The 14,606-nt window shown below is 38.0% G+C and overlaps 1 protein-coding gene across 3 annotated transcripts in view; it reads left to right on the plus strand.

Moving 5' to 3' along the window:
- The window catches only part of TRPS1 (transcriptional repressor GATA binding 1), a 263,286-nt gene that overhangs the window by 53,284 nt on the left and 195,396 nt on the right, over nt 1-14,606 (plus strand). For all 3 annotated transcript variants that reach the window (XM_038389249.2, XM_038389253.2, XM_038389250.2), the window contains one exon: nt 10,199-11,328. In XM_038389249.2, the coding sequence (XP_038245177.1) occupies nt 10,199-11,328 (1,130 nt within the window). The remainder of the gene's footprint in view (nt 1-10,198; nt 11,329-14,606) is intronic.

The following is a 14,606-nucleotide window of genomic DNA, read 5'->3' on the forward strand; positions in this document are numbered from 1 at the left end:
TTATTGCTGCCACCACCAAGCATCTGACAGATATATAACCGGGAAAGAGCCCTCTTGGAAACGTCTTCCCCCCCCAAATCCTCCCCAAACCCTACACCCCCTTTCCTGGGGAAGGTTTGATAAAAGTCCTCACCATTTTGCATAGGTGAACACAGACCCAAACCTTGGATCTTAAGAACAATGAAAAAGCAATCAGGTTCTTAAAAGAAGAATTTTCATAGAAGAAAAAGTAAAAGAATCAGCTCTTAAAATCAGGATGGTAAATACCTTACAGGGTAATTAGATTCAAAACATAGAGAATCCCTCTAGGCAAAACCTTAAGACACAAAAACAGGAATATCCATTCCATTCAGCACAGCTATTTTATCAGACATTTAAACAAAACAGAATCTAACGCATATCTAACTAGATTAGTTACTAAGTTCTAAGACTCCATTCCTGTTCTGTTCCTTGCAAAAGCATCACACAGACAGAGAGAACCTTTGTTTTCCCCCCCTCCAGCTTTGAAAGTATCTTGTATCCTCATTGGTCATTGTGGTCAGGTGCTAATGAGGTTATCCTAGCTTCTTAGCCCTTTAACAGGTGAAAAGGTTTTTCCTCTGGCCAGGAGGGATTTTAAAGGTGTTTACCCTTCCCTTTATATTTATGACAGTTCTGTAGCTCTGCAAACTTGTGGGGAACTTGTCCAGCTTTAGTCTGTTTAGATTTTTATTTCCCGTGTGGATATTACCACTAAACACAGCTCTGACTGAGGAGGCAAGCTTCATTGGTTAATAAGAAGCTGTTGAAAGTGTTCACTGATTGTTATCTAATGCATCCAGACGAAACATTCTGTTGTGTGACCATCCTACAGACTAATCAGAGGCTGGGAGCAGACCTGTTTCTCACATTAAAGGTATGCAGTGTGATTGGGGATTAAGTCAGTGCTGTCGTAACTAGGATTCAATCCAGTAGGAACCAGTAGTTCTATTATTAATAATCTCTTCTATTCTATTCTCCACTCTTAAATGTCATTAATATACGGATTAGGTGGGGAGCTGTGGAGTTAAGAGCAAGAGGGCTTGATCAGTTTGTGGAGATATAAATGTAGCTGACATCCCTCCTGATCATTATGGCTTCCACTAGTAGCTTTGTCAGTTTTCACAAAGGAGTCTCTTACAAATGTGTTTAGAATCTATCCTGGAGACATAAATAAGTACAGTGATCACACTTGTGTTAGTAGCATAGTCCACTTTCAAGAGGAATCTGCCTTCTGATTCTGATATTTGTTATTAGCATTTAAAGAGTAAATAATAACGATTAAAGCTCCTGCATTTTTGTGGATGTGAATGATGAGCAGAATACATTTTTTAACTGACCCCTTTTCAAGTTCATCTTGCTCATTAGGTGAGCTACCATAAAATCACTAATTTTATGTTGCTTGTTGACATCAGTTAATGAAAACTTTCATTTAACTGGATTTTAACATTCTCTTGTGTTTAGAGACACTGATCTAAATTTGGTTTTGTAGGATTTATTCGCATTTAGCTCAGTTATTCCAAAACCAGGGCTTAAAATGTGAAAGTGGTACTTAGTTCATTGGTCTGGTTAAGAATTGCTGTGCATGAGTGTGTCCTGGTATGCTGTTTTCAGGAGCAAATTCTGTACAAACTCATATACATTATCGCCTTTGGATATCCCCCCACAATTCTAATATATGACTGTTGACTGTGAAATCTTAGCATCCAGCTGGATAAGAAGTCTTTGTGCACTCATTAGCTTCTTCATTTCTTTTCACTTTTTGAGCTCCTGTTTAGCTTCTGGGCATCTTGGTAGCCCTATGGTATCATTTGAACTGATCCAGTTTCCTCTGAATGGCCAAACTGATACTTTTGTTTCTCCCATTTGAAAAATTAGGTTTTCCTAAAAATATTGCACATAGGTTAGAACTGAAAATAGTCACTTTTGGCCTGATACTGCAATGAGTTCTGTGCAGATGGTCCCAGCAATCGTGTGGAAATCTGTTGATTCAAATGGCACTTTGCACAGGTGCCAGAGATCTCACCACAAGGAACTTGTTGCATGGTTGGAGTCTTTCTCTGACAGGTGAATGGCATGACACTGTAATGTGCTCTAATTGGATCTGGGTGCACTGAACACCTCAAGGATATATCCAGAACACAATACGGGTTGGCTCTGATGAATCTACTGTTCTCCATAGTTGCCGTAGAAGCCAGTGGCCTTTCTCTTTCTTCCCTGGTGTGCTCTATTTGAATTCTTTTTGTTGAGGTCTAGCTGGCACCCCATATCTCTCACTGTATCTCAGAAATTTGATTTATTCCATGAGAGTCAGAGTAAGTCTAGATTGAGTCCAAATGAACAGTAGGCTGAAGTGGAGCAGCAGTCTGGTATGTCTACTTACTGTGCATATTATCTGGGAATCCTGATTTTCTCTGTATTTAGTTTCCAACAGTCATGGCATTAGGTTTTCAGAAAATTAAGGATGACCCCATTACCATGAATAGAACAAATGACATATTAGTTATTTTCTTGAGATTTAATACAAAATACTGTATTTGTGCATATAAATAAGCACTTGGTAACATTGACATAGGGTAATATTAATTTTTAATTGTGTATCAATTTTTTTATCTACACAAATAGACCCATTGAAGTCAGTTGGACTACTCTTGTGAGTGCTCATTCATACGAGTTAAGGTCTTGCAGTCTGGTTCAGAACGTTTGCATCTTCAAAACACATACCCAGTGTTTGCAAAAAGAAAAGGAGTACTTGTGGCACCTTAGAGACTAACAAATTTATTTGAGCATAAGCTTTCGTGAGCTACAGCTCACTTCATCGGATACATTCAGACCCAGTATTAGCTCAAATGGAATCTCTGCATTTACTAGGCTATCTACTGAGAGCTTTCTAAATATATAGTGCTTAAGATAGTAAATTCTAAAAATGATTATTTATATCTAAAATAGCTATACGTTCCATAACTGCCAGACCTTGAGACATTGTGCCCCAAAGTAAGATGCAGTCTAAACTGATATCTTTATGATCCCCTCAGTCTTTGTTTCAGTGAAAGCATTTGAGGACAAATTACCAGCTGTAGAATAGATATTTAGATCAGCATTTTTAGTTCAAACAAAGGTTATTGCTACAGTCGTAGAAAAGTGCTATAGATTGGAGTACCATTTTCAGTGTTCTGAGACAGGCTCTGTTACCGTCTCTCCTTTTTTGATGTACTGCTTGTATCTTCGTCTTTATGCTAGTGATCGCCAGTGGTATATTATGTCTGTTGATGAAGAGAACTGGTAAAAGTAATAAAAATAAAGGAGACACTTAGATATAAGCTGAAAGGACAAGAACAAAAACACACATACACACAAAAAAGAAGAAAAGCACAGAAAATAAAGTTTTCTAAAATTATGGAGCCAGATCCTTCACTGGTGTAAATCAGTGTAGTAGCGTTGATGTTAATGGGGCTATGTTAACTTACTGCGGCCAAAAATCTGTCCCATAATTTAAAATATATTTTAAGGGTATGAAGAATGCATGATGTGTTATATTTTCTCTGGTGTTAAGTATTGTTGTACAGTACTTTAAATGCAAACCAAGTTCCTGGTTCTAAGAGTTTCTGAGTGTCACTGGCTCCCATTGTTTTAACAGAGCCTGGCTTGATGGCCTTAAATTAAAAACTATTCTGTCAGACTTTTGTTTAAAAAAAAAAAGCCTGATCTTACTACTTTTAAAGTCCATGCCAAATCTCCCACTGACTTTCATAGGAATGGAATCAATCCTGAGAAGAACATGCTTATTTCAAGTGACTGTGACCCCCATAGGTGCTTGCTTGCTTAAAAGATGCAAATAACACAGAAAGCTTGGGGACTGCATTGGCTCTTAGCATCGCTAACACAACTCTGTTCTTCCTGCACAGGCATTAATACCATTTTAGTGCATAATTCAAAGGGTAGATATACCCTAAAGATTCTCCCATGTTGTGAGAGGTAGTTCTTCCTCTCAGAGTTTAAGGAACTGGTAGGGTGGTTTTATAGAAACAAGCATTAAAGCCAAGAATCTGTCCTGGCCTGCATGACACGAAGAACTTCATAAGTGTGGGTTTGTTAAAATGTTCTGCATGCTATATTGCACAAAGCAACTGGATAAACAGGAGCATTAGAAAATATTTTAGGATTAGAAGATTAAGAGTAATTGGCAAATGGAAAACTGGATAGTACAGGGGATTGGTAAGGGATCTACGGCCCTTTACCTCCTGGTTAGTGACTGAAATGTGGCCCAGGTAATCAGAAATGAAGATTGATTTACATCTGATGCTCCAACTTCATTACCTGGTCCAGTTGCAAATAGGCAAAAGTCAGTTTTTGAGAAACCACTATGACCATGTACAGTCTAATCAACAATCACACCAGAACCCAAGGATTTACATATGAACCCTTGAGTGTTATGTGCATGTTGGACATTAGTTCCTACAGGTGGAATTTGCTTTCTAAAATAGATAAAAAGAGTAACTTGTAGATTCCTTGGTAGACTGTTGTTATGTTAAATCAGAAAAATAGTCTAAGCCATTTGCCACAATAATGAATTCAGGATTGGCTTTGGAAATCAGAAAAGCAAGTAAAGTGGTGAGGGAGAGTATTCTGGGTCAGCAAAATCAAATAAAAACACCCTCTTAGATTTAAAAGCACTGAAAAAAATCTTTATATTCTTCCATAATAAAGAAACAAGGGGTGCATGTATCCTATAATAATTAAAAAATGAAACACAAACAAACAAAATAAAACCCCAACCAACCCTCTAAAATGCTAAATAGGTCATGACATCATCAAGAGTTAGAGACTTAAATAAAGGCAACATACATTCAAATATCTACCAGAAATGTTTTATAAATAAATTGCCTTTGTAAAGTGCTTTTCAACTTGATCTAAACATATTAAAAACATAAAATCTCCAAACACTGCCCATCTTTCAGATGGGGAATCTGAGCCACAAGGTGATTAAAGTGACTTAGCTAAGGTTGCAAAGCCAAGACTAGAATCCAGGAGTTCTGATGCTCACTCCCTTGCTGTAATTATTAAACTAATGGGGAGTTAAAAATTCTAAAACACCAGAACACGAAAGAAGAGTGGCCCAGTTGTACAAAAGAATGTACAGTAAAAACAAGGCAAAACCCTTCCCCCAGCTACAGGTGATGTTCTATAGAACACCCAGTAAATGCTCTAATGAATTATATTAATAATGATGTGTAAGAGCAAAATAAAGATACAGGTGTTTTGCACATCTAATGACAAAATGGTTGAAGCTATATAAACACCGTAGTTACTTAAAAATTACCTAGGAATACATTTTATATTGGAAAACCCCAGAAGGCCTTTAATACATTTTGTATACTAAATGTACACAGAGGCTTGTAGCTGGTGTGGAAGTTAGATCTGGAAGAATTGAGAATACCCAAAAGAGTGAAGAATGCACTTGAAACTGTTCTAAGTAGTAATCATCTGTAAGGAACACTGGAGAAACAAGATGGGCGAGGTAATATCTTTTATGGGGCCAACTTCTGTTGGTGAGATAGACAGACAAACTTTCATGCTTACACAGAGCTCTGAAACTTGTCTTGTTTACCAACCGCAGTTGGTCCAATAAAATATATTACTTCACACACCTTGTTTCTCCAGTGTTTCGTACACCTGGTTACAATCTAGAACAGTTTTAAGTGCATTCTCCACTCTTACATTTGGGTAGCCTCAATCCTTCAAGATCTAACATGACTTAAGTTTTCCCTCTAATATCCTGGGACCAACACTGCTACAAAACACCGTATGTAAGAAATACTGACATTTAACAAAATCAGACTTCCTCTTATCAGGTTCTTTTATATTTTCTGGCTGTTTTTAACAATAATGGAAAGGAAGCACAAATTTAATTCTACTGAAGAGATGAACTGAATCCCTATGACAGGTTTCAGAGTAGCAGCCGTGTTAGTCTGTATTTGCAAAAAGAAAAGGAGTACTTGTGGCATCTTAGAGACTAACAAATTTATTTGAGCATAAGCTTTCGTGAGCTACAGCACCAATCCCTATGGTGATTTTGGTCATAGCCTGTTAGCATGGCTAGTTATTTAAGACTGAACTCTACTGATAATTGTTGACATTCATGAATGAGTTATTAACTAAAAAGAGTTTGGACTTTTAGATGCTTTAGACGAGTGATCCTTACTAATGGGATTTATTTCAGTTTAATCCATAACAGGCTCAGATCCTCAAAGGTATTTAGGCTTGTAACTTCCATTGAAATCTGTGGCTGAGGTGGGAATGGCACCTGGACTCCTGAGTTCAAGTCCACTGCTCTAGTCACTAAACTATTTTTTCCATCCTAAGGAGGGCCTGCTACAGGAGGAGAATGCTGAATGTGAGTCATCCCTCTGTGTATCTGCCTGGGAGCCATAGTTTTGAGGATGTTTTTTTAACCCCAGCCCTGCTCACTCTGCACTCCTGCTTGTGGGAAGAATAAAGTTGGACTCCACAGCTCTATTAGAACTGCAGCTTTTTAGTGTTGCTTTGTCCTCTTCCTTGTGATTTTTGTGCTGGCAGGGAACGCATGGGTTAGAAAGTAAAACACAGAGGGTGTGAGGGGAATGGGAATGGGAATAAACTGTTGGAGTAAGTACCTGAAGCTAGCCATCACCTTGGAAATTTCAGAGAAATGTGGATGGGGTATGTCTACTTTCACTTCCCCTCCCCCCTTCTCTCTCTCTCCTCTTTATTCCATTCTCTCTGGAAAAGGAAAGAGAGCAAGAGGGAAAAAATATATATATATACACAGAGAGAGAATTTGCTGTCCTTACATAGAGATATGATATGTAACTGAGAAATCTGAAAGTCAAGCCAAGACTTGAGTAGAATGCACGAATCCAAACACTTTGGCAAATGGATAGGCTTCATCCAAATTTGGCTGGCTGAAAGCTGAGGCAGTTTTAGTTTATATCATTACCACTTTCCTTCAAGTGCTTCTGCTAGCCTTGCTACATGAAAGCTAGTTTCCTTGTTCCTTTACCTGATGACCCTAGTGGAGGCTTTAAATAGGTTTTCTGTGCTTGAAAAATGACTTTTGGGTGTAATAACATTAGGATGACCTTATGTTACCTTTCACGTACACTCTCTGCTAATGGGATCCATTATTTTAAATTGTGGTAGGGTACTCAGTGAAATGCCGGTCCAACAATCGGTAATCAGTTACATTCCAGTGTTTTAAAGATTTTTTCCTTTCTATTGCAACTGGTAAGCGCAAGTTATACTATAAATCCTTAATTCTCTTTTATCCTTGCGTTGCAGAGAAGGAGGATAGCATGGGACACTGAACTTGCTGTGTAGGGCATTCATCAGGATTAGGAAAAGTTACAAAAATATATTCATTTACAGCTACTCTGTTGGGTAAAATACTGATATGATTAATATGTTTCTCCAATGTAATTAGCAACAAGCATCAGTTGGGCTTATTGTCATTCCTGCTTCCTAACTGATGTCCAAAACTCTGCAAAGATGGACTTGTATGTAGGCTCTCTAGATGGACTCCTAAGAATAATGGATGTATTTACTCATAAAAGCCACTTAAGGTAAAGTATTTTGGCTGGTTGTTCAGTGCAAGAGCAAAATAAACAAACACTGAATGAATGAGCAAAAACAGATCTCCTTGCAACTGAGTTAATCACACACGGAGTGGCTGTTATTTTCTGTTTTCCTTAATTCCTTCAATGCCCCTTTACATTAAAGGCAGAGATGTTTCACTGAACATCAGCAAAACTTTGAACATTTGAAATAACGTGATGGATGGAGACCTAATGAGCCAAATCCTGTGGAGTAGCTGCAGTTCCAACTGACTTCAGAGGATCAGGCCCTGCATGTTTTGCCTCCATTTTTTGCTATTCTGTTTTTAGCAATAGGAACCAATGACCCTCTGCAGTAGTCAGTCCCCCAAAACTGCTCGCTCCCAAAGAACTCCTCAGAGCCAAACTCTTAGCCTGAAATTGGGACTCTGAAGCCCCATAGTAATGTTAAATGCAGGTTATACCATGGTGCCTTTTGATCTCATGGTTATCTATTTAAATGTCTTTGCCAGACACACACAGATTTCATTTCAGCTTATCAGAAAAAAGTTTTAACCAGCTCATTGGAATCATGTTTCTTTAAAACAAGAATCAGAGGCTGAAAAGCATCTTTATACCATGATTTAGGAACCTATTGACTCACTATATGTATTTAGTGCTGATGGCATACAAGGCATAGCATCTTATACTCCAAGCTAAAGGGCTAAAAGGCATTTATATGCATTTTAAAATGTTTACATGTCGTGCTCTTTGTATGTCTGAGTCTTTCCGTATGGTGTGATTCTGAATGAGCAGTGATCACATGCTTGCTTTGTGGCACAGCTGTTGAAGAGGGGAAGAAAAAAATAATTACACCATTTGCCTAATGCATTACAACTGAATCCTGGAGAAAAGCAGTAATTCACTTAACAGTTGGGGGAATGAAAATCTGACCCTGCACGGAGTGTGTCGAAACGTTATACGCCCTTGTTAAAGCCTTTCTCATACAGAAAAATTCAAGGCATGGCACTGCTGCATGGAAGCTTCCACAACATCTCTGCTTATTAGGAATGGTATACCAAGGGTGAACTGGGTGAAGGGTGGGTGGGTGTAAAAGGTAATTGGTTGCTGAATATTGTGTAACTATTATAGTTTAGGAAAAGAAGTAAAGCTGTGGTGAGATTTTTGTCATGAGAGACTTTTTCCCCTTCCCTCCTCCGTTCCTTTTTTGGCCATCATACCAGTTGTACAGAAGCAGCAAATCTCTCTATGATGTCACAAGACAGGTGTGGTGCACTCATGGGAAGGGCAGGACTGCCTGCTATGAGAACAGAAATTTTAATAGCATAAGCCTGGAAGCCTTGCTTCCTTCCTTCCTGCAATCCATGTGCTCATAGATCATGAGAACAGTTAAGTAGACCTACCTTTTTTTTTTTAAATTAGTGATGTCATGGTTTTGGGTGTAGTAAGTTTCTTTTTTTGCCACATGCCATTTTTCTACAGTAATTTTTCCATCCTTATTTTACTGAGTTAGAGCTCTTAATAGGAAAAGAACAGAAGATTTCCTTGGAGAATGTCTGCACTGAGTAATCTTTGAGAAAATTGCCTTTCAGTTCAGACAGCAACCCCCATATTTCTAAAAAGGAGTCTCAGCGGATACTGGATGCTGTTGTAAGAATGCTCTTTATATGAAGGAGTGGATGTAATCAGGCGCAGTCAACTGAATTCGGTTTTCAAATTTCATTTTTGTGCGTTCAGATTCATAAAACTGTGGTACTCATTGTGCTGTAATACTGACTTCCACTCCAAATTATTTGTCATATTGGCAGATCAAGACTGGGGGCCTGATCCTGTTCCACACTCAGCTAAAATGCTCGCAAAAGTCTCCTATTGAGGGATATCTATATTAGCTTGATTTTAAAGAGAAAGATGGGGTAGTACTTTAGAGCTGACAAAGTGGGTATTCACCCACGAAAGCTTATGCTCCAATATGTCTGTTAGTCTGTAAGGTGCCACAGGACTCTTTGCCGCTTTTACTTTAGAGCAGTAAAGGATGGATGTTACAGTGGTAATAGCCTAGTACTTTAGAGAGCTGGGTTCATGTCCCGACTCTGCCACAAACTTCCTGTGTGATTTTGGGTGAGTCACTTAGCCTCTTTGTGCCTTAATTCTCCATCTGTAGAATGGAGATAATAGTACTTCCCTACCTAAAATGGATGTTGTGAGTTAAAGATTGTGATGTGCACAAATGCAACAATAATGCTGGCCATATAAGTACAGAAGATACATAGGAATTGAGTCAAGAGATATCCAGGTCCAGCTCTATGAAACTGGGCAAGTCTCTTTAACGTATGCGTGCCTCCATTTCCACAACTGAAAAAGTGGGCACAATATTTATTCAACTTTGTAAAGCACGTTGAGATCTTCAGATGTAAAGTACTGCAGAAGTGAAGGGTTTTATTACTGTTTTATGACATAGTTGTTACAAATGAGACATTGGTGATGTAGGTCTTATTAAAATTTATCCTTAAATTTTTGTATGATTCCTTTTTTCCCATTTGGTTTGAATAATTCTTCAGTATAGCTAAAATTATCTCATTCTTTTTTCATAGGTCACTTTAGGTGGAACCTTTATCGGCATTGGACGGAAAACTCCAGATTGCCAAGGCAACACCAAGTACTTCCGCTGCAAATTCTGCAACTTCACCTACATGGGCAACTCATCAAATGAACTAGAGCAACACTTCTTACAGACTCACCCGAACAAAATGAAAGCCGCCCTTCCCTCCTCTGAATCTGGGAAACCTTCAGAGAAAAACTCCAATAAATCCAGTCCTACTCTTCGAACATGTGATTCTGGAGACTTGGGGAAGTGGCAGGACAAAATCACCGTAAAAGCAGGTGACAACACACCAGTTGGATACTCGGTGCCTATCAAACCCATAGATTCTTCTCGACAAAATGATACAGATGCTACCAGTTACTACTGGTGTAAATTTTGCAGTTTCAGCTGTGAATCATTCAGCTCTCTCAAACTATTAGAACATTACAGCAAACAGCATGGGGGAAATCAATCGGGAAGCCTTCATCCAGATCTAAATGATAAACTTTCTAGGGGATCTGTCATTAATCAGAATGACCTAGCCAAAAATGCAGATGGGGAGCTAGTAACAAAGACAGAAAAGGGCTCTAGTATGGCAAAAAAGAAAGACTTCTCTAGCAAAGGAGCAGAGGATAACGTTGTGACAAGCTACAACTGTCAGTTCTGTGACTTTAGGTACTCAAAGAGCCATGGCCCAGAAGTAATAGTGGTGGGCCCACTTCTCCGCCATTATCAGCAGCTACACAACATTCACAAATGTACCATTAAACACTGTCAGTTCTGTCCTCGGGGTCTCTGCAGCCCAGAAAAGCACCTTGGAGATATTACTTATCCATTTGCTTGCAGAAAAAGTAATTGTTCCCACTGTGCTCTTTTGCTCTTGCACTTGTCTCCTGGGGTGACAGGAAGCTCTAGAGTCAAACACCAGTGCGATCAATGCTCATTCTCCACTCCTGATGTAGATATTCTCCTGCTTCATTATGAGAACGCACATGAAGCCCAGACATCTGATGTCAAACAAGAAGCAAATACCCTTCAAGGGATTGATGGGCCGCTGACTCTTAAAGAGAACAAAGAACACTCATGTACCAAATGTGACTTTATTACCCAGGTGGAAGAAGAAATTTCTCGACACTACAGGTACAGTGAATTTTAAAATTACATATAGTAAAACACAAAACAAACAAACCCTGAACACTTCTATGAAATGTCAGGGATCCTAGTATACTGAAGAAACTTGAAATTAGATCAAAATGGGAATACATATAGGTGTATCTCTATATCTGTTTACATAGTACCAAATCCAACTCACATTTACTTTGGTCAAACTACAGGTAAGTCAATGGAGTTATTCTAGATTTAAACCAGTGCACCTAAGAGCAAAATTTGGACTTGTGTGAATGCTGTGGTTCCTGCATATTTGAGATTTGCTGTGCTGTTTTCCATCTGAAACACTTCTAGCTACTTTCTGCCAGAAAGCTGATATCTTCATTTATGAAGGGAATCCAAATGTTTTTCTTCCGAAGACTGACTATAGGTCTATTTCTTTCATGCTTTACAGTACAGTACTCTTATTAACTACCTTTTTGTAGTATTTTCCATCCCCAATTCCAACAATTCAATGATTAAGGACGTTCTGCTGGTGTTTAGTATTCCTTTTAGGGCTGTTGATTAATCACAGTTAACTCACACGATTAACTCAAAAAAATTAATGGTGATTAACCACTCTGTTAATAGAATACCAATTGAAAGTTATTAAATATTTTTGGATGTTCTTCTTCATTTTCAAATATATTGATTTAAATATCAACACAAAATACAAAGTGTACAGTGCTCACTTTATATTATTTTTGATTACAAATACTTGCACTGTAAAAATGATAAACAAAAGAAATAGGATTTTTCAATTCACCTCAAACAAGTACTGCAGTGCAATCTCTTTATCATGAAAGTGCAGCTTACAAATGTAGGGGTTTTTGTTACATATCTGCGCTCAAACAAAACAATGTAAAACTTTAGAGCCTACAAGTTCACTCAGTCCTATTTTTTGTTCAGCCAATTGCTAAGAGAAACATTTTTTTTTACATTTACTGGAGATAATGCTGCCCACTTCTTAATTACAGTGTCATCTTTAAGTGAGAACAGATGTTTGCATGGCACTGTTGTAGCTGGCATCGCAAGATATTTATATGCCAGATGTGCTAAAGATTCATATGCCTGTTCATGCCTCGGCCATCGTTCCAGAGGACATGCTTCCATGCTGATGACTCTCGTTAAAAAATAATGCATTAATTAAATTAGTGACTGAACTCCTTGAGGGAGAATTTTATGTCTCCTGCTCTGTTTTACTCGTATTCTGCCATATATTTCATGTTATAGCAGTCTCGGATGATGACCCAGCACATGTTCGTTTTAAGAACACTTTCACTGCAAATTTGACAAAATGCAAAGAAGATACCAATGTGAAATTTCTAAAGATAACTACAGCACTTGACCCAAAATTTAAGAATCTGTAGTGTCTTCCAAAATCTGAGAGGGATGAGGTGCAGAGCATGCTTTCAGAAGTCTTAAAAGAGCAACACTCTGATGCAGAAACTACAGAACCCTAACCACCAAAAAAAGAAAATCAGTCTTTGCTGGTGGCATCTGACTCAGATGATGAAACTGAACATGCATTGATCCACACTACTTTGTATTGTTATCGAACAGAACCCGTCATCAGCATGGATGCATATCCGCTGGAATGGTAGTTGAAGCATGAAGGGACATATGAATCTTTAGCGCCTCTAGCACATAATATCTTGCAATGCTGGCTGCAACAGTGTCATGTGAATGCCTGTTCTCACTTTCAGGTGACATTGTAAACAAGAAGCGGGCAGCATTATCTCCTGCAAATGTAAACAAATGTTTGTCTGAACGATTGGCTGAACAAGAAGTAGGACTGAGTGGACTTATAGGCTGAGCGATTGGCTGAAGGAGGACTTGTGGGCTCTAAAGTTTTATGTTGTTTTACTTTTGAATGCAGGTTTTTATTATACATAATTCTACATTTGTAAGTTCAACTTTCATGATAAAGAGATTGCACTACGATACTTGTAGTGGTTGAATTGAAAAATACTATTTTGTTTTTTACAGTGCAAATATTTGTAATAAAAATAAATATAAAGTGAACACTGTACACTTCGTATTCTGTGTTGTAATTGAAATCAATATATTTGAAAATGTAGAAAACATCCAAAAATATTTAAATAAATGGTACTCTATTATTGTTTAACTCTGTGATTAATTGTGCAATTAATTTTTAAATTGTGATTACTTTTTTTTAATCGCTTGACAGCCCTAATTCCTTTCAAATTAGGAATAGGTACTCTTTCATCTGTTGATGCCATCCCACAAGATACTTTTCCAGATTATTTTTATGTTGTTGGTCTAAAGTGTCACTTTATTTATTTTTAAGTGTTAGCATAGCTAGATGAAGATAGAAAGAGCCAGTCTCCTGATTCATGTCCTTATGGCTGTCAATTCCCTGATAAACCTTTTGCGGTGGATTCTCAGCTGTTGGAAATTGTCTTCAGTGGAGCTATGCCAGTTTATATCATCTGAGAATTTGGCCCTCTGTTTTTAAAAGAACAGTTTGTTACACATTTTTGCAAAAACTGGGTTAAAGATTAAGTAAAGAATGTTAAATACATTAAACATTTATGACCAAAGAGTCAATGACAACCACAAAAAATCCAGACTTCCATCACTATTAAAGGATTTTTGCATAGAAGCCATGTATAGTGATGACAAAAGAAGCTTCAGTCTCAGATCTCTCTTAAATATATGAGAGCCTTTGATGCATTTACTAGATTCCAAAACATTGAGAAAGTAACAAAGGCAGACTATAGTATAGTGCTTTAATAGAGCTTAAAACAGGGGCATCTAAACATTACCCAACAGAGGGCGACATTGGCAATATATTGGGAGCCCATAAAAAAATGGAGCAGATTGCTCATCTTTAATTTGGGGCTGTAGCCTCCGGAGACTACAGGTCCCAGCATGCAGTGCCCAATTTTTGATTTAAGTGGGCCACAGGGATGTTGTGGGGATTAACTAGTTAATGTTTGTAAACTGCTTTGAAGATGAAGAGTAGTATCTAAGTACTAGATATTATTATCAGGTCAGCTTTGGGCCATGTTGTATAATTCCATAGGCAGCACTTTGCTGCTGGGGCATGGCATGATTTTTTTTTAAGCTATTAAAGATTTTATTTTTAGCTATTTCATGGGCTGACGTGGCTTGTCTACTGGAAAAAAAATTGTTTTGCTGCAGCTGGTAATTAAATTTTTTAAAAAGCACGTTCAATTAAAATGCCCATTCCTGAGAAAAAGGGAGGGAGAGAGGACACAATTTTCAAAACTAAGTGGCTTAAGTTA

The sequence above is a fragment of the Dermochelys coriacea genome, chromosome 2 (assembly GCF_009764565.3).
Source record: "Dermochelys coriacea isolate rDerCor1 chromosome 2, rDerCor1.pri.v4, whole genome shotgun sequence".
Lineage (NCBI taxonomy): Eukaryota > Metazoa > Chordata > Testudines > Dermochelyidae > Dermochelys > Dermochelys coriacea.